This window comes from Cervus canadensis, chromosome 2, assembly GCF_019320065.1.
Source record: "Cervus canadensis isolate Bull #8, Minnesota chromosome 2, ASM1932006v1, whole genome shotgun sequence".
NCBI lineage: Eukaryota > Metazoa > Chordata > Mammalia > Artiodactyla > Cervidae > Cervus > Cervus canadensis.
Window position 1 is genome coordinate 100,629,855 of NC_057387.1, and position 23,402 is coordinate 100,653,256.

Sequence of the window (23,402 nt, forward strand, 5' to 3'; positions counted from 1 at the left end):
ACATAAATACGAAGCGAGTTTGGTATTAATTTTATTCTATTTTCTGTATAACTTTAAGTACATAAAGGTTTATTTCCACAGGCCTCAGGAAATGGGTAGAAATCACAGGACAATCTCTCTTCCCACCGAAAAAAGTTGCATATTTTGGTAAAGTGTTTGTCCTAGAGGAAAAACTGAAATTTGCATTAGCAAGGCTGTGCAAGATTTTTACACAAGACCTAAAAACAGCCTGCAGTGGAGGTTTTAGTCCTTTGTTCAGGCGCCCAGAAAGAAGCCAAAAGTTGTGAGTATGACAGGGCCATGGAAGCAGTGAAGATGGATGATGGGCACCTAGAATGGAAAGAGAAAGGGAAGCCAGATTTCTGGGAATGGTGCAGTTTTCCCTTTTTTTCCCACTCTTTTTAAGTCATCTCTGTAGGAAGGTGCTGGGCAGGGGCCCGAGAGAGAAAGGGTCCAAGACTCCTTTAGCTGGCCTGGGTGCAGGGCACCACCACAGCAGCTAACACAGGACAACCTACTGTCAGGTTTGGGCAGGTGCAGGATGGAATGCAGAAGAAAAGGAATGCTTACAGTAAACCATTTTGCTAGGAATGCTAGATGGCCAAGCTTCAGCCTTTGGTCCCTCTCCTGCCTCACTTGTCAATAGTGAAAATTAGTTTAAGTTAGAAGAACTAACTAGGATCAGCTTCTGTTACCTTCACACTTGTTAGAAAAATGTTAACTTGTGTGAACATTCTGACCTGTTAATTCCTGGGACTGCTATATTTCTCCCAAAAGACTATTTGTTGGTCAAATAACCCCAAAGGCTGAAAGCTAAAGCACACCTGTCCTGGTCTGCAGTTGCTTAAGAATGGACTGGTGGTGTGGTTGAGCTGATATGAAAGAGCTGCACCTTCCTGCGGAAGATCAACTGACCTGCTATCCCACCCCAAATCTCAGCCTGAGGTATATTTCAGTGAAGGCAGGTAGCTGTGCTTCTCGAAGCAGAGAAGCAGTTTAAGAGCAGAAAGGTAGAGGAAATCTAAAAAAGAACCATCTTGATACAGGTTTATCCCATGATGTGAGGGAGAGGGCAAGGAACCCAGTGGCACTTGGCTTATCCAGCAATTTCTGTCACTGTGGTGACCAACTTCTGCCCATTCCATAGGGTCTTGAACTGCTCAGGGACTGGGAACTCATTCTGCAAATAGAGAAACAAGAAGTTTAAACCTGAGCTAGGCAACATGGAGTTAATTAAATCTTAACACTTTTCTCCCAATGCGTGTTTGCACTAAACTGTGAGAGCAAGTAGGATGTAATGAGAGAAATGGAATCTGCTTGTGAAAGCATGGCTACGGGGGCTACGGAACTGGCACACCGCATCTTAGAGGCCACCCGCCCCACCCTGACACAGTGAAGAAGCAGTGCAGTGTAGGAAGGAGAACAGGGCCTCCAAAGCTAGACAGAGGGAGGGCTGAGTCTATTTCCTACTGACCAGTGACCTTGGACAGCTGTTAAGCCTGTGAGGTACAGATGGGAAGGTGAACGGCTTCGTGGCACCAGCTCAGCAGGGTGCTGTGACTCAACCCCAGTCCATTCTAGACCCTGAGCATCTGCTCAGCCTAAGAAAGCCAGAAACCACTCTCCTTAGGGGGTCTACTTTGTGGGACCATCTCAGGCTTCCATGTGCTTGAGCTGTGCACAGCTGGGTTGGACCCACTTGGTGCAGAATGTCCATCAACTAGCTTTCTCCAACACTAGCCTTCAGTCCTCCTGTTTTCACATCATATTACTAGAGGGATCAAGAAACTTACGAAGTCACCGCCTTCTGTAGGAATGAGGACATTCATCTCAGAAGATTTGGCACTGACTATCTCACAATCCAGGGAGTTCTTGCTCAGGTATACGTGGCAGCCATCTGTTTTGTTGATGGAAATGGTTGGCACTTTACCCATTACCTGCAGAGGAAACCAAGAGCACTGAGTTCTGTCCTCCGGAAGAACAACAGTTAACTGTGGGAAAAGCTTTCCCTGTTTCACCAGAGCACATGAACAACTCACAGGTGTACAACAGATACTGGATACTAGGGGTGGGTGGGGATGGTGCTGGAAACAGCTCACAATAAGGGCCAACTCCTTTCCTGCAACATCCAGAGCAGCTCAGCTTACAGACCCCACAGAGTCAGATTTCTACCAAGGCAACATCTGTGGGTCGGCTGTGTCTCTTTCAATTCCCCCGAGACCAAAGGAAGGAGCCAAGGTATCAAGTTACCTGAACTTTGACATCCTTACTATTGATTATCTCCACAATGCCCACCACATCATCAAACACCAGACCGAGTTTCTTACAGTTATCTAGGAGAAGAAAGGGAGCAGGTTAACAGTGTAACTTTAAAGGAAAGCATTCTATTAAGAATCTCTAGACATAGGGGCTGTAGGGTGCCAGCCCTCTTCAGCTTTAGGACAGAGCCTGCCTGGGCCAAGAAGAACTTACCTACTGTAATGGAGTTAATTTTGCCCTTGATTTGCAATGTCGAGTTCACACACTTGAATATGTAAGCCACCTGTTTCAGCTCTGTATCCTCTATCACCAGGTTGGAAACATTCTCCTGGTTTTCCTGTTAAAGAGATACCCTTTTAGGAACCTCATCACTAAGCACACCCCAAAAACCAGACTATGCCAAACTTTCTTTCTTGTAATCAAAAGCCTGCACTCGTTTGGTTGCGCCCCATTTAGTCTCCTTGCCCCCACTTCTTGTTCCCCCACTCTGGGCATTTTTAACTCACCACTCTCCACTTCTTGCCCTCCAGTTCAAGTAGAGCTGGCTCCTTCTTTGTGACTGGTTTAGGGGGATCTGGTTTAGGTGCAGAGAAGGGTTTGGGGCCACTTCGTATTGGACCACTCTGAGCCTTCAAGGCAGGGTTCTTGTGAGTCTTCATGTCATCGGATACGTGTTTCAGGGCTGTAAGAACAATAGCTGCTTTGTTACTGTCCTTCATACCAGGGCTTTGAGCTGAGGCAATAACCAACTTCTGTTACCAGAAGCTACACTGATCCTTAACCAAAAATTCAAAGCCAAAACCCAGAGCCTCTAAGATGTTCTCTCAAACACCTTTGGAAAAGCACTTTTATAATTCTCTTCTACCTCAAGGCTAAATTATAAAATTCCACCAAAAAATAAATAAAATGCAGAATGTGTATATATGGGGGGGGGGGTGGCTATAAAAACACAAGAAAAAGATCTATAAAGACATTAAGTATATAATCACAAAATATGTACATAGTTTTTAAAGCAACAGAGGAATAAAAAGTAATATGTGTTAATAAAGAAAATTTGGTAAAAGGAAAAATAACCTCATTCACAGCTAACTTACCACCCACCCCCAATCAGTGCTGGCACTTGAAACTTCCCTTCCAATAATTTTTCTATTCCTAGTTGTTTTTTATTTAGATGTAAGCATACACACTTAGAACAAAAAAATTTGATTTAACCAATTAACACAGTAAAATTTTTCTCAAGTTAGCCTATAGTTTCTAAAAATATCTTTATATTTTTTAAGGGAAAAAAAATTCCATAATCTCCCTCAATAGGCTGACATATGTGTTGCTTATGAATAGAGCCCATCTACATAAGCAACACTAGCTTTCTAGCATCACCACTCCGTGTGGTTAGTTTTTTTTTCCTTTAAACACTGCATGGTTCATGGCAGAAAAAAAAGACTTAATGGTTGCATAATATTCCATCATGAGGAACATACCACAGTTAACCATTTCTCTTAAAGTTGGATATATAGATTGTCATACCATTCTTAGCTACTATAAATGTCTAAAACTTGTCCTTTCAGTATTTTTATAGGTAGATTCCTAGGAGACTGTTGTATAATTTAGACTTCAACCTACTGTATATAAGAGTGTCTACCTTTTCTATGCCAACATTAGGTCATTCTTATGCAAGTTTTCTGTATGACTAATATACATCCTTGGAGGAAGTTAACCACCCCCTTCCATGATGACTTCCCAAAGAGACCATGTGGTAACATGAAAAAAGCTCTAGGGAAAACCACTGGCATCATGTCTTGGCACAATACAGCAGGTACTCTGTATGTGCCCCTTAAATCACTTTCCAATGGGAAGAGAGATTCCCACAACTATAATGACCCATTTTCAATTTCCATTTAAGCCAGCTCTGCTGTCCCTTTAGGCAACCTGAAAGAATGTAACACCCCAAAAGCATCTCCCATAAACAAACCATGATTATGGTTTACAGACTGCCAGGTTTCTAGCTGGTAAGTTCTTGCCAAAACAAGTTGTTTACTGACTCCTCTTGCCAAAGCATTCACTTACCATGTGTGATGCCCTCCCCCTGATTAATCTGCGCGAACAGTGCTGAGCGTGAGGCAGAGTCATCTGAGCCTGAGCTGGTGGGGACTGGGGGGGGAGGTGGGCCTGGAGGCGGGGGAGGAGGACCAGATCCAGCAGAGGGTCCAGACGGCAGGCCACTCAGTTCTTTTGCCACAGGCCCCTGGAACAGTAAGTGCAGGGAACACAGTCAACTTTTCTTCCCCTCGGTACCGACCCCAACAGGGCCTTACATGTATCCAAGATACATGGGATTTTCACTGCAGCCCGTGATGCAATGATTAATGCTCCCGACCCACACCCAACTCAGCTCCATTTTTCCAGCTCTAAACCTAGAGTTCTAAAAATCTTAGCGTGTCAGCAACACCTCAGACTTACAAAACCCAAGACTGACTTCACCCCCTGCCTGCTCTTCCTGTGCAACCACCCTCCTCTGCTTTAGTGAAAGGCATTACCGTCCAAGCTTGACTGTTCAATCATCTTCTCACTAACTCATTCTATTATCTTGGTTGTATCTCTGTAAGTTTGTCTGTATCAGCCCCTTGCACCACGAGTACTTACATAGTCTGAGCATAAGCCCTTGCCCCTAACCTATATACTAAGACTTTTTAAAGGACAAATCTGATCATTATCACTATTTTGCTCAAATACCTATTATAGTTTCTTATCATCAATTTTTTAAAAAATGTATTTATTTGGCTGCGCCAGGTCTTTGTTGTGGCACGTGGGATCTAGTTCCCTGACCAGGGATTGAACCTAGGTCCCCTGCATTAGGAGAGCAGAGTCTTAGCCACTGGACCACCAAGGAAGTCCCCTTATCACTTATTACAAAGTCTAAAAGTCTCAACTACTGCCTTTTCAGCCTTTCCTCATAAAAATTTGTCTCTCTCTTCTTACTGAAGGCAGATGACCAATCTCTACATTTATTCTGCATTTCCTTTAAGCTTTGCTGTCACCCATCTCTCCCACTTCCATCCTACACCTGAAAAGTCTCAGATGAGAATATGACTCCTGAAAGTACAGTATCTCCCAGTTGAGAATCACTCTCATCCTCTGTAGTGTGTGCCTTTATAACAGCACTTGACTTGGTGACTGGTACTGGGGTTTTGTATCTCTATTTTTAAGCTTCCTGAGGGTTGGGATGATGTTATTCATTCATCTATCTCCCCTCCAGCCCAACCATGTCCCTGACCCATGTTTACCCATGTTTACCGACATTGAATAGAACTGAGTATTCTTTCTCTTACTCTTGCTTTCCTTACTCTTACCCCTTTTCCTTCTCTTTGATTTCTTTCTAACCCCCACTGGAAAGACCAGCATGTCTTCTTGAACTTTGGTAGCACTAAAGTCTAAGAAACCTGCAGACCCAATCCTGGAGGAATGACAAGAGGGGAGGAGAACTCACCGTTCTGCTCCAGGCCAGTCCGGTGGTATGGAACTCCTTAATGTAAGCCTGCAGCTCTGTCCATATACTCAAGTAAGCTTTGACCCAGTCCACATGCTTCTTATCCCTGGGAGAATTAAAGAACAATTCACTGCAGGCAGTCAGGGTACATTCCAACAGTGATTCCAGTGTGAGCTCACATTTTCCTGCCTGTGATGCTCCTTAGGCTCTGCTCAATGGCAGTTTTTCTATCATAACTAAGCTTCTCTTTTCTTCTTTTCTAAACCTATTCTCTTATCCTAATTAGACCAAAGTCCATACCAAAAGGGACTGTATATCTCTACCTCTTATAGCAATATGCCTTAAATTTTTTTAAAAAAGTAACAAACTGTTTTTTCAAAGTATAGTAAGACCTTAGACATCAGTTCAGTTCAGTTCAGTCAGTCCGTCGTGTCCGTTTGTGACCCCATGAATTGCAGCACGCCAGGCCTCCCTGTCCATCACACTCCCGGAGTTTACTCAAACTCATGCCCATCGAGTCAGTGATGCCATCCAGCCATCTCATCCTCTGTCATCCCCTTCTCCTCCTGCCCCCAATCCCTCCCAGCATCCAGGGTCTTTTCCAATGAGTCAACTCTTCGCATGAGGTAGCCAAAGTACTGGAGTTTCAGCTTCAACATCAGTCCTTCCAATGAACACCCAGGACTGATCTCCTTTAGGATGGACTGGATGGATCTTCTTGCAGTCCAAGGGACTCTCAAGAGTCTTCTCCAACAGCACAGTTCAAAAGCATCAATTTTTCGGTGCTCAGCTTTCTTCACAGCCAACTCTCACATCCATATATGACCACTGGAAAAACCATAACCTTGACCAGACGGACCTTTGTTGGCAAAGTAATGTCTCTGGGTTGTTTTTTTTTTTTTCCTTTTTGTCTCTGCTTTTTAATATGCTATCTAGGTTGGTCATAACTTTCCTTCCAAGGCGTAAGCGTCTTTTAATTTCATGGCTGCAGTCACCATCCGCAGTGATTTTGGAGCCCAAAAAAATGAAGTCTGACACTGTTTCCACTGTCTCCCCATCTATTTCCCACGAGGTGATGGGACCAGATGCCATGATCTTAGTTTTCTGAATGTTAAGCTTTAAGCCAACTTTTTCACTCTCCTCTTTCACTTCCATCAAGAGGCTATTTAGTTCCTCTTCACTCTCTGTCATAAGGGTGGTGTCATCTGCATATTGACCTTAGGCATCTATTTTTTTTTTTAGTTCTACCACTTTATTGCTACCAACCCATCTCCCTCCACCATCGTGCACACATGCTCAGTCATGTAATCCCATGGACTTCAGCCCGCCAGACTCCTCTGTCCATGGACTTTTCCAGGCAAGAATACTGGAGTGGGTTAGGCATAATCTTATATAAAAAACTGAAAAGAGCAAATATTCTGTGCCTGAAGCCATGGTCAAGAGGGCTCTCAAGCATCACTATGGATCTTCAGGACTCCAAGAAACTCAACTGCCTTGTAACATAATGCCTTCCTCCAAAAAGTTAGAAAATAAAACACTTCCCCTTTAGGAGGAAATAATCAGTATTAAATTACAGAAATAGCACTGCACTATAGTTTAAGTCTCCTCTCTTACATATTATTAGCTGGAAGACTTTATGATTATTGAGCGCCAAAGAATTGATGCTTTGAACTGTGGTGTTGGAGAAGACTCTCGAGAATCCCTTGGATTGCAAGGAGATCAAACTAGTCCATCCTAATGGAAATCAGTCCTGAGTATTCAATGGAAGGTCTGATGCTGAAGCTCCAATACCCTGGCTGCTGCTGCCGCTAAGTCGCTTCAGTCGTGTCCGACTCTGACCCCACAGATGGCAGCCCACCGGGCTGCCCCGTCCCTGGGATTCTCCAGGCAAGAACACTGGAGTGGGTTGCCATTTCCTTCTCCAATGCATGAAAGTGAAAAGTGAAAGTGAAGTCGCTCAGTCGTGTCTGTCTCTTAGCAACCCCACGGCCTGCAGCCTACCAGGCTCCTCCATCCATGGGATTTTCCAGGCGAGAGTACTGGAGTGGGTTGCCACTGCCTTCTCCCAATACTTTGGCTACCTGATGCAAAGAACTGACTCACTGGAAAAGACCTTGACACTGGGAAAGACTGAAGGCAGGAGGAGGAGAAGGGGATGACAGAGGATGAGATGGCTGGATGGCATCACCAACTCAATGGAGATGAGTTTGAGTAAGCTCCGGGAGTTGGTGACAGACAGGGAAGCCTGGCGTGCTACAGACCATGGGGTCGCAAAGAGTCAGACATGACTGAGCAACTGAACTGAACTGAGCATAAAAGCCAATTTCCTCAACTGTAAATTGTGGAGTATAATAGTGGGGTATAATCAAAATATTGTGATACTTAATTCCAGATTACTAAAAGGATCAAGGAGCTGCTTGATGTTCTGGGAGACATCTCAGACCCAAATGAAGGCTCATTCCTTCACAGAGTAGTCACTCAACATATGCTGGTTACTGGGGATGAACAGAAGGAAGAAAAGAAGGGTTTGGAGAGTTATACAGCTAAGTAACAGGTGCCTGTAGTCACACCAGCTCAAAACCAGTGATGGAGAAGTTCACAGTATCGGACACATGTGGTTAGACGTACAATAACTCCCCTTAGGCAATACCTGCAGTGGTCAGACAGCCTTCCTCTCTCTTTACCTGACCATAAGAATAGTCAGGGTAGCATTACAAAGTTACTTGTAGCTTTTGCCATTGAGCCAGTTAGAAGTTTTCAACAAAGGAACAAAATCTTATCCACACAGGCAAAAAAAAAAAGGCCATTAGTTCGTTTTCACATCCAGCAAAAGCTCCTAAACCTGTAAGGGTAAGGATGAGAAAACTCAAAAGCCCTCTACAAACCCCGGAGAAAAAGCAGAAGAGGAAGAAACACTTCCTGCTTGCAGATCCAGCTTCTATGAGTCAACACCTATCACACTTTCCAAAAAGCAGCCCTGAGATAAGAGAATCAACACAGCAGCCACGGCCAGCCTTAACTTAGCCCAAAGCCCTGCTCTAACAAGTCAAACAACCAGCTGGGTTTGTTCTTTACCCCTTGAGGACAAGCTGAACTTACACATCTTTGTACTCCTTGAGGACTCGATTTGTATAAAACATGGCAGCATCATTCATTTCCTTCACATAGGGACCAGGCTTGGGAGCCTAGAAAAAGAAAAAGCTGTCAGTGACTCAGGGCCTTTCCAGCCACATCTCCTGACCTCTGTCCCTTCCCTCCGATAGAAGCTGCGCAGCTCACCATTGCCACCCAACCCAGGGCCTGGATACTTTCGCTGACAGCTGACAGGTGATTGAACAACTTGCTGCCTCGGTTCTTCTCTCGAAAGGTCACCACTTCTTGGATCTGCTCGGAGATGGGTGCCAACAAGTCAGAAAGCTTGTTCTAGAGAAAAGAGGCAGGAAAAGACAAGAGGTTAGCATCTTTCTGTGTTTTATATTGCTCAACTTTGATGTTATAAGGCAAGAATTCTTTATGAACTACAACAAGCATGCAAATAAACTCTGTATTTATCTCCAAAGATTCATATGGCTACACTACTACTCAACACCTCACTCTCCTCAGAGAGCTCCAACTCCTCAAGCAGGATTTTGTGGTTCTTCATGATCAGGATCCATACCCCAGCTGTACCACAAAATTCTACCATTTCTGTCATTTGTCTCTCTTCTGTCCCACTAACAGGGGCTACTAGCTCGTTTCTGGGCACCCATTCATGATGGGTTCTTCTCTTTCCATCTATCCACATGCTCCTCTGCTTCATGAGGACCCGCCAACCCCAGCCACACTGGCCTCCTACAGCATCTCATCAGCACAGCCAGTTCTGGCACCTTAACACGCAACATTTATTAACGGACCCATGTGAACATTTATTAATGGACCCATATTTTTCTTTATTTCTCATTAATTCTTCAAAGACAAGGGCTTTGTTTTAGCCCTATTTTATAATCTGCACAGCCCTCAACACAGTGTTAGCCATACAGCAGCTGCTCAGAAGAGATATGCTGAATCAAATGCAATTAGAGGACTTGGCATTTGGGCAGGAAGCTTAGCATAATGGACGAATCTTGTGTTTCTGTGTTTTCATCCTTCTCACAAAGCTTGGTTTCCTGAACATCTCGATTCTCAGATCTCAGTATGAGAACAGTCTAAAGCAGGAGTTGGTAAACTTTCTGTAAAGAGCCAGACCGTAAATATTTCAGTCTTTGCAGGCCATACGGGCTCTGTTGCTATTTCTTAACTCTGCTGTTGTAGTGCATAGAGCAACAACAGACAATACTTAAAAGAATGGACATGGCTGTGTTTCAAAAAAACTTCACTTAAAATAGGTGGTGGGCCAGATTTGGCCTGCAGACTACAGTCTGCCAATCCTTGATCTAAAGTAAGGGAAATACAATAATGTCTCAGCTGCCTGAATTGTTGTGAAAAGTGTGGGGTTGGGAAAAAAGGCTTATACAAAATGCTTTAACCTTTTGTCTTTTAATTTTTAAGACTAAAAATTAGAGTCTAACATATTTAACATTACTTTTGCTACTTTTACATTTAGGCGTGTTGAGGGTTCACAGGTTTTAATACAGCACTAGCACGAAAATTTATTTTATTACCCCCTACTTAGGAGAGCCAAATGCAAAAAAAGAAGAAACGTAACAAAACTAAAATGTGTGGCTCTGAGAAAAATCTAAATTTTCTCTAATTTATTTTCATACTTTGGCAGTGTAAAATTTTGAGGTAGGAATAAAGTTAAAGAGAGATGTCCAACCACTTAGGGTGAGGGGAGAAGCAATACTTTTACAATCTCCCCAGAAGTCTTACGAATAAGCACATCCACAGTGGAGCAAGAGAATCACTCTCTAGGGCCTAATGAACTTAGGAGACAATATAATGAATTTGGGCTAAGCCAAGAGACTAGAAAAGACTGCCAAATGGCACATTCCCATAGTGGGGCTTAAAATCGGACTCTCCTGGGACTGGGTGCCTGGTAGGTCTATCTTAACATGTTGTGATAGCTCAGCAGAAAGCCCTCAACCTGTCCTGCGCATCAAACCATAACAAAACCAACTAGTAGTGAACTTACGCCTGCTGGCTGCTGGCACTGAGAGGCTGTAACCAGGAGAGCTCGCTCTAACTTCAGACCTGTGTGGACCATCTCCGCCTGAAAACAAAAGGACAGGAGAAGAATCAGCTATCAGCGACACTTCACAACTGGACAGGTCCTGATAAGAGTAACCTGAAACCTCCACGTTCATGTATTCTGGCAGCAACCCAGGCATTTCATGTTGATTTCTTTAAGTAATCCAGATTTCAGGGACTGATAGCAGAATTACATATACCATTGCTCCTGTTGGAACTAATCAGGGTTGTATATCCAGAGTTGGAAACGAAGATACTTAGGGGTTTCAATGAAGTCAAGTTCGCAATTGCACATGTGTGGTATGAAGTGCACTGAAAAATCTCTCCTACCTCTCATCACCAAAAAAATCTGTTTTCAAAAACCAGAGGTAGGAGTAAAAGCAAAAGCCTAACCTCATGCCTCAATTTCTCAAGGTATTTACTCCGTAAGGTTAAAGCTATTTTCAAATGTTGGACCATGACCTATCACAGATCATTAAATCAACTTTGTGACACATAATGAGCACTTTATTAAGTGAAGTACAGTAGAACAATGAGTGCAATACATCAATTAGAAATTATTTTTTTTAAAAAGGGTGCAATACAAGTAGCATAAGCACCATCTATCTTAACTGGTCTTCCCAAGTGGCGCTAGTGGTAAAGAACCTGCCTGCCAATGAAGGAGATTTAAGAGACACGGTTTCGATTCCTGGGTCGGGAAGATCCCTGGAGGAGGGCACGGGGAACCCGCTGCAGTATTCTTGCCTAGAGAATTCCATGGACAGAGGAGCCTGGCGGGCTATAGTCCATAGGGTCGCAAAGAGTTGGACACGACTAAAGAGACTTAGCACACATGCATATCTTGGTTACAAATAAGTATTTCTTCCTGAGGGCCATGGACAAATGAATTTTAAGAAGCATGAAGCTATAAGCACTACTACATACAAAAATTCAAAGTCAAGTCATATTTTTTTTTTCTGGGGTTATATTTTTTAAATGTAGAAGTGATACATTTTAAACTTTTTCAAATGCTATCTACTGTATAAAGTAAAAATGCAAGCCCCATACTCCTAAGTCCCAGTCCCACTCTCTAGAGTTAACACCACTGCCAACAGATGGTATCTAAGAGGCTTCAAATATATCTTCCAAGGATCAGGCAAACAGTTTTACTGAAGGGTCAGGCTGATTCTAAACATGGTTACTGCTTACAAAGGATCACTCAAAGACTAGCAGGAAGGTTCTGGGTCCCAAAGAGAAAGACAGAGTGGGGGTGGTGGTAACAACGTGGGTAGCAGCACATGAAGGGAGGTGGGTGGAGAGGCACCTGTCATTGCCTACTTCATATTCTTACTGTGGGCTAAGTGTGAAAATAACTCACATTAGCATAGTTTTAGCATAACTACCAAGCACAGTTTCATAAATGCTAAGTCATGATGATGAGTCCTTTGAATAAGCCACCCCAGGCTTGGTTATATAACATGGTGGGGTAGCACATTCTCACTACCAAGATGAGCAAAGCAAGCTATCTATATAAAAGAAGCCCATCAGAGCATGTGATAAAAGCAGAGGGCCTGGAAAAAAATCTGAAAAACTATTTCAGAGCATAGACTGAGTTCCTCAGTGCAGGTAGAAGCAGCCAGGAGCCTCTCAAGGGGCTCTTAAACCAAGGATAACTAGAATTTGAAGAAAGCCACCAGTTCTTAAAAGACGGAAAAAAGTGCCAAACCTCCTTACATGTTTCTGCACATCTCCCCCAATCTCTTTACTGATCTTGAGGTACTCTGCCACAGGACCGGCCAGCAGTGAGTCAAAAGCTTGCACATACGGAGTTGTTCCTGCTGAAGACAGACACACCACCAAGAATGGTCACACATGAGAAAGAGGGTTTGTTAAAGGCACTTCCATATGAAAGGGGAGAGGCAAGGTAACACAGTAAACAGAAGGCTGGATTATGAGTCAGGAGCTTGCATTCTAGCTCCAGAATTACCATTAACTTCTTGTGTGATCCTAGCTAAGTCGCTGTTCCTAACTGAGCTTGATTTCTTTAATCAACAGAATGAAAATAAACAAAACTACCCCCCACTGAAGTTCCTTTTAGCCTAACATTCTATAATTCAACTGGTACATATGCAAAATGGTCAATCTGCCAATAATTTGGAGAGAGGAAATTTTAATATCACTTGTCATTTGACTTATACTAGAGTCATTCTGCTAAAGAAAGAACAGGAAATAGTATACAAGCAGGAAGTTCTCGTGTTAAAATAACTTAACCACAGGCCTCCCTGCATACAAGTCACTTCCTCCCTTATCTTAAAGGCGATGAACTTTCTAAATGTTTCAGGAAGTTAGCTCCAAAGGAGAGACTATACCAAGACAGAAAATGTTCAGGCCAGGACACCAGGTTTCACTCAACGCCTTCTACTGGCGTGTACACTGCTTACCTTTTGCAGCACTGTCTCCATACCCACAGTGTGTGTCAGATGCATGGGAGACTGCCTCCAGGCGGCCCACCGCTCTCTCCAATCTTTCTACCAGATTTTGCATGTCAGCCATAATGTACCACCTGCTGAAACAGATCAAATGTTATTTGTTGTTTTAGTATGACACAGAACCTAGGAAGGAAAAAGAAAAAAGAATGCCCTGGAGATGAAGAAGATGCCAATTCTGAGAACAGAAACATTTTACAGTAAAATAAGACGGAAGATAGTCTAGGCTATTTGCAGAAGCATGCAGACCTCACTAAGCAAAAGAACTACCCAGGAGACAGTGTTAACTGAAAGCAAATACTTACTCATCCAAATACTTAGTGAATATTTACTATGATGTCATCAACTAAGTATTTGTGTAAGAATTTAGAATTTACAAGGAACAGTCACATATATTCTCTCAGTTTATCAAGCCTCTCAACAACTACTTATGAATGGAAAGATAATTACTATATTCTTAAAGATAGGAAACAATTTCAATGAAGTTAAATGACTTGCCTGTAGTCACAAAGTTAGTTAGTTGGGAAGCCAGTACTCAAATTCAAGTCTTCTGGCTCTAAGTTCAGTGTTTTTTCCTTTTTTTTTTTTTTGTGACGAAGTTCAGTGTTTTTTCCTACAACATCCTGCTGCCTGCAGGCAGAATGCCCAAGGCCAAGATGAACAGGGTATTTATCCTACCCACAGTAACTTATAGTATAACACTTTACATGTGCACTAAAACTATTAAAAACAAACAGAAAAAAATTTAAGGTGACGTAAGTTGCAGGCAAAATAACACAGGATTTCAGAGGAGAGAAGAATATATCAGCTGGAAGGGTCATCAGATAAGGCTATCAAGGAGAAGCTGCCAATTTGAGCCAGGCTTCAAAGGAGGATGGGCGGGATCTAGATATGCAGTAGAGAAGGAAAACAAGACATATCCAGAAGAGCTTGTTATAGATTTTTCACAAATACCAATTTACTGAACTAGCCTTGTTCAATGTCTAATATTCTAAAGAAAGGAAGATCCTTTCTTCTCAAAAGAGGAGGGACCTTTTCTGGTTTGTTTCCTAAACAAGTTTATCCTCTACCATCTAGACCACTACCTGGCAGGTTAGCAAGTGTTCAATAAATATTTATGAAGTCAATGAACCTGAAGTATAGAATCCCAGAACTCCAAAGGGACAAGGATTCTGAAAGTTGCCCACAAACACATATAAGTAAGTGTTAACGTTACCAATATACATCAATATAAAGTGGCTGAGATTCTAAGTGATCTTGTAAAAATCAGTCAGGTGAAATTTGAACCAAAGACTTGGAAAGATTTCATTTCAAAGCACTAATCTGGTCAGGTAACTGAAGACGAATAAACTCAACTCCCTTGAAGCCACCTAAAACGACAACAGAATCACAATTCCCTCAAAGATGACAACATGACAGAATACCTCAATTTAACACATCGTCTTCCCTGTGCAAGAGAGAAGCAACTCACAAGATAAACTAAGAAAGACAAGATCATCCCTGCCCACTCTTTTCTGTGTACAGGCTCTGATCTCTCAGAGGCCAGTGATTTGCCAAAGCATGTTGTTTAAAAGCTAATCAAAGAGAAAGATGAGAATGTGAACCAAATAAACCTTTCCATTCCCCAACCTGGAGAGGCAGCAGGAGCCTCCGAATCCTTACTGAAAATGAACAGACTATGGAGCAGACTAGAAGCATCCATAACTCTCCCTTACGTTACAGCATGATCAGAGTATCCCAATTGCTGCCCTGTTTGTTCTGGGTACTATCCAGGGACAGTCTAACATATAATCCATCACACTTTGTAAACACCACAGAGAAAGGCAGTGAATGCAATAAACTCCCAAGTTACCTTCCATTAACAGATACCACTCATTCTGATATAAAACATGTTCCTCCATACATAATGGATGCTACAGGTTGAGGACACTGCTAACATGGTAATACAGTACAAGTGTCTCTAAAGGCTGCCGGGGTTGGTGAACCTGTCTTAACAGCTTAATAATACAGCTTCATGGGATTTTGGTTTCTTCTTTTCCGTTTTTCATTTGTACTTATAAGTTTTTAATTATAAACAAGCTATCGTTCTGCTGTTTAACTTAAGCAGAACAAAAAAGGACAAAACAGCTATCATTAAAGCTAATCTCATTCCACCACTAATCAAATATAGGAAAACAGTACCTAGTTTTTTGTTTTTGGTAGGGGTGGACTGAAATTTGAGATGTCATGAGAAAGAATGTTTAGAATTGAAGGGATCAAAAGACATACCTTGTCTTATGCGCTATGATGTATATATACCATTCTTTAGGTGGTCATGTTCACTCCAAAGCTGTCAGCTACTATTATCATATTACTATTCAGTCCACTCGCCGAGTGATACCACCACAATCACCTACAGACTAACAATTCCCAGAGCAGTATCGAGCTCAGGCCACTCTTCTGGAATTCAGAATTTTAGATCAAGCTCCCACCTAAACATCAACTAGATGTCCCAAAGGAAATATCCAAAACAGAACTCATCATTTTCCCTAACACTGCTCCTCCAGACCCCACCCTCACTGTTTCAGTAATACAGCACTTACAGCACTGTTAGCAATCACTTGAGGTAATCAAGACAGTAACCTGCACCCCAATACTCACTGGAGCACTATTTACAACAGCCAGGACATGGACGCAACCTCTATGTCCATCAATAGAGGAATGGATAAAGAAAATATACATACAATGAAATATTAGTCAGCCATAAAAAGGAACAGAACAGTGCCATTTGAAGAGACACGGACAGACCTAGAGACTGTAATACAGAGTGAAGTCAGAAAAGCAAGTATCATACAATATTATTTAAATGTGGAATCTAGAAAAATCATACAGAAGAACTTATCTGCAAAGCAGAAATAGAGACACAGAGGTAGAGAATAAACTTATGAATACCAGGGGTGGGCAGGAGGGGGGATGGGATGAATTTGGAGATTGGGATTCACATACACACACTACTATGTATAAAATACATAGGCTGTATATTGTTAACCTGCTTCTTTAACTTATATGCAGAGTACATCATGAGAAATACTGGGCTGGATGAAGCACAAGCTGGAATCAAGATTGCTGGGAGAAGTATCAATAAACTCAGATATGCAGATGACACCACATTTACGGTAGAAAGTGAAGAACTAAAGAACCTCTTGAAAAAGAGGAGAGTGAAAAAGTTGGCTTAAAGCTCAACAATCAGAAAACGAGGATCATGGAATCTGGTCCCACCACTTCATGGCAAATAGATGGGGAAACAATGGAAACAGTGAGACTTTATTTTTTGGGGCTCAAAAATCACTGCAGATGGTGATTGCAGCCATGAAATTAAAAGACACTTGTTCCTTGGAAGAAAAGTTATGACCAACCTAGACAGCATATTAAAAAGCAGAGACATTACTTTGCCAACAAAGGTCCGTCTAGCCAAAGCTTTGGTTTTTCCAGTGGTCATGCATGGATGTGAGAGTTGGACTATAAAGAAAGCTGAGCACTGAAGAACTGATGCTTTTGAACTGTGGTGTTGGAGGAAACTCTTGAGAGTCCCTTGGACTGCAAGGAGATCCAACCAGTCCATCCTAAAGCAAATCAGTCCTAAATATTCATTGGAAGGACTGATGCTGAAGCTGAAAACTCCAATACTTTTGGCCACTTGATGTGAAGAACTGACTCATTTGAAAAGACCCTGATGCTGGGAAAGATTGAAGGCAGGAGGAGAAGAGGACGACAGAAGATGAGATGGTTGGATGGCATCACCGACTCAACGGACATGAGTTTGAGCAAGATCCAGGAGTTGGCAATGGACAGGGAAGCCCTGTGTACTGCGGTCCACGGGCTCACAAAGAGTCGGACACGACTGAGCTGATGTATAAACTGATATATAAAATAGATAACTAATGAGAACCTATTGTATAGCACAGGGAACTCTATTCAATGCTCTGTGGTGACCTAAATGGGAAGCCAATCTAAAAAAGAGGGGATGTATGTATACATACAGCTGACTCACTCTGCTGTACAGCAGAACTAATACAACACTGTAAAGGAGCCACACTCCAATCAAAGTTAGAAAAAAAAGACAGTAACCTGGAAACTGTTGGGCAGTACAGTATACTGGTTAAGAGCATTATTCTTCTGAGAAGTCAGATAGATTGGGAGTCTCTGTGTCTGAGTGTTACCAAACTTTTTGAACTCAGCTTCCTTATTTGTAAAAAACAGGAACAACAGCATAAAATCCAAAGGGCTGTAGAAAGAATACGTGAGGAAATACATGTAGAAGTGCTTGACTGGCTCAGTTCTGAAACACAGCTAGGATTCCATAAACATTAACTAAATTGTCTTCTTACTAATCTCATCAGTCATCGAAATCCACAGGCTCTATTCTGTGTATCATAAATAGATGCCCCTTGTCTTCATCCTGATTTATAAAAATTCAGCCATCATGACTGCCTAGATTACTGCAATAACCTCTTTACTTGGAGAAGGAAATGGCAACCCACTCCAGTACTCTTGCCTGGAGAATCCCATGGATGGAGGAGCCTGGTAGGCTACAGTCCACAGGGTCGCAAAGAGTCGGACTGAGCGACTTCACTAACACACCCTCAAGGGTTTCCACAATCTCGCCCTGTTTTATTTCCCACCACTCCACCAGTTTTATCTCCTGTCACACCTTTCCTCAACATTCCATAGCAACCCAAACTACTGGCATTTTCCAGAAAGAGTTATGCTTTCTCTCACTTTTAAGACTTTTCAGTGCTATCCACTCTGCTTGGTTGCTTTCCTTTCCCAACCTGTTCCTTATCTCATAACTTGTACTGCCTTTCTCAGATTCAGCTATTGTTTCACCTCCTCTAGGAAGTTTTTTCCAGTTTGGTATGCTTTCCCTTCTCAATCTGCCCCTAGAATTCCTACCATTCATTAAATCTCAGCTAAGGTATCATCTCACCAAGAAGCATTTCCAGTATGTCTCCCACAATACTTCATTGTGTACTTATTTCTACCACACATTTCACACACTGCTTTAAAAACATTTAAGTCAACAGGCAATTAGTCACCATACAGAAAAGACCACATCTTGCCTTTTTAATTCCAGTACTATAAATGTGGTAGGCACTATAAACACAATAGGTTAATACAGGTCCTTGAAAAACATGATAATAATAAGGGCTTTTACCTCTCTCCCCTCAACACAAGTCTGGCTGTCTCCTCTCTCTGTTAAGTCTGAGGAGAAGTGTGGTGTGTTTCTCCCCTGTTCTTAAAAAAAATTCCTCCCTGCCCTAATTGTAGGATCTAACAAACATTCTCTCTCAAATGAACACAGCCTTCTTGGGCACAAATTACACTGATATAGAGATTGTCAAACCAAATACCTTAAGGAAGATAACCTTATTAGATGATATAATATCAATTAAAAACAAAATTCCCCGACTTCCCTGACAGTCCAGTGGTTAGGACTCCACACTCCCAATGCAAGGGGCACAGGTCCAATCCTTGGTCGGGGAACTAAGACTCCGCACGCCTCAAGGTGCAGCCAACAAAACAATCAAAAGATTTATAAAGAAAAAAAAAAACCAAAACTCCCTTATAGTTGTGCTTTACATCATCAAACTACTGCTTCTTTTGTCCAATAATTCTATGATGTATGTTACAAAGATACTGATCCCCATCTTTAGAAGAAAGAAACCGACAGACGTTAAAGTGGGGAGAAGACAAATTCTCAGGCTCTTCCCACCACTCCACATGGCTTTCAAGCACTTAAGGGACTAACTGGTTCATCACAGCATCCAGCCCCAGCTGTTTGCTGAGCACAGCACTGTAGCTTCAAGGTCTCTTTACGGTGTCCTGAGTCACAATATTAGCAGCCTTCAACTTCTCTGCTCTCAATTTCCTCCATGGAGGCCAATATTTTTTTTCACCTTCAGTAGAGATGACACATATTTGGAAGGTAAATATTTAAAATAAGATTTTTCCCAATATAGAATTGCCAAAGCAGAGAACTATAGCTATGCCTAATCTTGTTACCTGCCATTTTTGGTTGCCAATAGCCAAGAACTGTATGTAAGCAGTTCCATAAACAAATATACAGATTCCCAACTATTTAAGCGTTCATCATAAAGCCTCAGAAGGCAAGGCAGTCTTAATTACTCAAGGATAAAACTAGGATTCAGGAGACCAAGGTTTGAGTCCCAACTCTGCCATGTATTAGCATGTATTAGCCATGTATTAACTTCAGGACAGTCATTTAATGGATCATCACCTAGCATACCTGGGGCTTCCCAGGTGGCGTTAGTGGTAAAGAACAAGCCTGCCTATGCAGGAGACCTAAGAGATACGGATTCAATCCCTGGGTTGAAGGAAATGGCAACCCACTCCAGTATCCTTGCCTGGAAAATCCCATGGACAGAGGAACCCGGCAGGCTACAGTCCATACGGTCACACGGAGTCGGACATGACTGAAGTGACTTAGCATGCATGCACCTAGCACACAGAGATGTAAGGATCAAAGGAGTTGGTTTCATAGGTAAGTAGCTCAGATGGTAGTAAAGAATCTGCCTGCAATGTAGCAGACCCCAGTTCGATTCCTAGGTGGGGAAGATCCCCCGGAGAAGGGATAGGCTACCCACTTCAGTATTCATGGGATTCCCTGGTGGCTCAAACTGTAAAGAATTCACCTGCAATGCAGGAGACCTGGGTTTGATCCCTGAGTTAGGAAGATCCCTGGGAGGAGGGCATGGCAACCCACTCTAGTACCCTTGCCTTGAAGAATCCCCATGGACAGAGGAGCCAGGCGGGTTATAGTCACAAAGAGTCAGACACAACTGAGCGACTAAGCACAGTCTCTTTGGGAGCCTTAAAATACAGTTCAAATGTAAAATGTTATCACTGCCTACCATGTACTAGAATACAGGCTCCAGAAGCATGAGAAATTTCTTCATTCTCCCTGCCCCTGCTCCCCTAACTGCCCCCTCCCCCAAATTTCCAGCATCTAGAAAACCTGGCACATAGAAGATGCTCGTAACATGAAAGTGCTTAGCACTGACACAGCTACTGAAGAAATGGCAAACCCACAGTCTCTGCCATATTCTCTGCTTTCATTCTTATTGAGAAGGGCAACACAAATGCCAATGGAATAAATACTGGAGACTATATTTTTTAAAGTTCTGTTAACAGATTAACTAATTTGGATTGGGAAAAGTTAAAGTATCAGCCAATACACTGGAGCTTTTACAGCCAATACACTGTTGTATGGTCCTAAATTACAGAGTATAAATGACTATATGCTTGGAGTTCAGAAGAAATCAATGAGGACTAGAGTTGGTTTCAGGAAAGAAGTGGGGCAGAAAAAGTAAAAGAAAAAAGGAAAGACATTCTAGAGCAATCAAAAACAGAGACCAAGGAGGCTCAGTACAGAGTGTGAGCAGATAGTCCACATAGTATTATGGGAAATAAGCAAGGTGGGCTAGGTTATGGAGGGCACTGACAGCCAGGCAGTATTTGAATTTGGTGTTGTGACAAATGTGAAGCCTTTCAAGGATTTTGAATGAAGGAATAATACGATGAAAGCAAAATTTTTACAAGTACTGTCTGAGACAATCAGTTTTGGGGAGAAAAAAGGACGATATTAGGATCTAGGTTAGGTTGAAAGCTGTTCAACTAGCTGCAAAATAAAAGTGCTACTACAAAAAACAGTTTTGATATTGCAAAGGGAAAAAAAAATAACTTTTAGGCCACTAAGTGACCAGCACCTGAATTAAAAGCAAAATAGTGTTTCTGCTCTGAGGAAGTCTAGCAGGAGTGACAAAGCTATCTTTCATTGAATCACTGGCTCTCAGGATCGAGAAGGAGTCTACAAAGCATCATCAGATGCAAGAACAAATCTTTCAACATCCTTAGCAATTAGTCAGGTAGCCTCTGTTCAAACGCCCTCAGTGTGGAGAACCCAAGATTTCTGGAGGCAGCCTATTCCATTCACACAGCTCTAAGTATTTAAAAGTTCTTCCTTATATGGAGGCAAAACCAGTCTCCCTGCAACCTCCACCCACTGATCTTGGTTCTGCCCTCTGAGGTCACACAAAACAAGTGAGCATTAAACACAGAACAAATATTAACTGTCTGGTACTGTGGAGTATAGTAGCATTCAGAGAGGGCAGTCAAAGATGACTCTAGAATGGCAAATTCAGGGAAGTAAGAGAATGATGATGCTATAGGCAAAAACAAGTTTCTGGCATGTTCTAGCTAAGGCAAGAACATGAGGTCAGTCCTGGATACATAGCCTGAACAGAAGATGAAGTTTCCAAGTAGGAATAGCCAACAAATAGTTAGAAATAAGCTTGGGAAAGGATCAAGACTGGAGATCAATGTTTACAAGTCATCAACAAGGAAACATCATTAAGTAATGAGAATGCACAGGCTTCTGCAGGGATATTATGCAGAACAAAAAGAAACGAGGAGCTTGATTCTCCAGCAACTTCTTTTGTGGTTTGAAACCAAGTGAAATCAGAAATGGTCAGTGACTCCTGCTAAAGCTACTTCATATTCTCATTCTAACAATTCAACAACCCAATTCCTTCTACCTGTCATTCAGAAGTAAATGGAACCAGGTTACTCCTACAGTTCTTGCCTCTTTTCACTAGGCAATTAAGGCAGTGGAATGAATTTCTACTTACAAAAAGCAGCTATGATTAAAATGTTTTCTACTTTGCCTGGTAGTTGTTCCTGTAGGTCATACCCTTAAGTAGAATTGAAAATAAAGCAACTATACAAGTCACCCTGTATATTACTGTAGCCCACCTGATCTGCTTCAAAATGCTTCTGTTGGCCCTTACTTTGAAATTCTGTTCCCAAGATGTTATCCTAAGGAAGTAATACTAATGTGGGAAAAGTGATAGGCATGAAGGTGTTCACTGTAGTGTTAGCTTAGACTTCTAATTACAGGGAAATAGCTACATGCACTGTGGAAAAAGACTTGAAAAGAACACAAAATTTACAATATTTGTCAAGTTAAAGTGATGGATTTTTGGACAATTTCCCCTTCTGTTTTCCAAACTTTTTTTTTTTTTTAAAGCATAGTTATATAATTTCTTTTAAATAAAAGACAACAAAACAGTTCCACTTGGATATCTCTTCTAAGCTACCACTAAAACATAAGGCATTAGTTTAGTTCTACTCCTAACAATACAGAAATTCTCATCACTAGCCTAGTGATGAGAACATGTTACAGAGCAAAACCTACACATGCTAACAGGATACTTACAAGTTGGCTTGTAACCCAGAAACCAAAGAACAGACAGCACTTTGCCTCAGTAAAGATGCTATCTAAATCTAACCCAAATCAGGAGCCACTGTTCTTCCCCAAGCATTTGGTTTCTCTGATGAAACCAATGACATTTAGTGCTCAAGTCACTGCCACCTGAGGTTTAGATTAAAACAGAAAGAAAGGTCTGTCTTCTAGGGAGGGAAAGAATTCTGCCCAATATCAGCACTTGTCTCCTGTTCCCTCAATAAACATGTCCTCTATCTAAAGCTCCAGGAGTGAGTAAAGTTAGTAATAGTGTATAAGCTGAAGTCAGACTTAAGAACTAACTGTTTCAATGCTTTGGGGCAAAGAGATAACTTTGTGTGGTCATGGGTTACCCTCTCTCTTATATTCAGTGAACATTCATTCATATTATGAAGACTAACAACATAAAAGCACTCAGTAGGCATCTTTTATATTATATAAGGAAAAACCACATTGGTTGATTTCAATTGGTAGTTGCTTTAAACAGAACAGCATTTCCCATTCTCATGCATAAAGATAGATTCAAGGATGTCATTTGTCCCTAGCCATGATTCAGCTACAGATATGAAAAGATCTGTGACTGTACCTCTATAATTAACTTAAGTACAGGAATTTTAATTTTCCTGGAGGGAATTTTCCCTGGAGGGAAAAAGACAACAACAACAAAAAAGCTCACTCTTTCCGCTAAACATTTCAACTATATTTTGCAGTGGAATGGAAAAATGTG

At 41.9% G+C, this 23,402-nt stretch overlaps 1 protein-coding gene and 1 non-coding gene across 9 annotated transcripts in view; both read right to left on the bottom strand.

Annotated features, from left to right (window-relative positions):
- Window positions 1–14: 14 nt before the first annotated feature.
- CAP1 (cyclase associated actin cytoskeleton regulatory protein 1) overlaps window positions 15–23,402 on the bottom strand; it is a 28,372-nt gene continuing 4,984 nt past the window's right edge. For 3 of the 8 annotated variants that reach the window (XM_043461773.1, XM_043461775.1, XM_043461776.1), the window contains exons 2-13: window positions 13,330–13,451; window positions 12,623–12,723; window positions 10,854–10,931; window positions 9,023–9,166; window positions 8,843–8,928; window positions 5,744–5,849; window positions 4,324–4,501; window positions 2,766–2,941; window positions 2,473–2,596; window positions 2,251–2,333; window positions 1,794–1,937; window positions 15–1,180 (exon numbers count right to left, since the gene is read on the bottom strand). In XM_043461773.1, the coding sequence (XP_043317708.1) occupies window positions 1,097–1,180; window positions 1,794–1,937; window positions 2,251–2,333; window positions 2,473–2,596; window positions 2,766–2,941; window positions 4,324–4,501; window positions 5,744–5,849; window positions 8,843–8,928; window positions 9,023–9,166; window positions 10,854–10,931; window positions 12,623–12,723; window positions 13,330–13,441 (1,416 nt within the window). In that variant the 5' untranslated portion in view covers window positions 13,442–13,451 and the 3' untranslated portion in view covers window positions 15–1,096. Of the gene's footprint in view, window positions 1,181–1,793; window positions 1,938–2,250; window positions 2,334–2,472; window positions 2,597–2,765; window positions 2,942–4,323; window positions 4,502–5,743; window positions 5,850–8,842; window positions 8,929–9,022; window positions 9,167–10,853; window positions 10,932–12,622; window positions 12,727–13,329; window positions 13,455–23,402 lie in introns of all 8 variants that reach the window. The other 5 variants (XM_043461768.1, XM_043461770.1, XM_043461772.1 and 2 more) reach the window with 3 other exon arrangements.
- TRNAR-CCU lies at window positions 5,074–5,146 on the bottom strand. The gene has a single exon. It is a non-coding gene; the product is annotated as a tRNA-Arg (tRNA).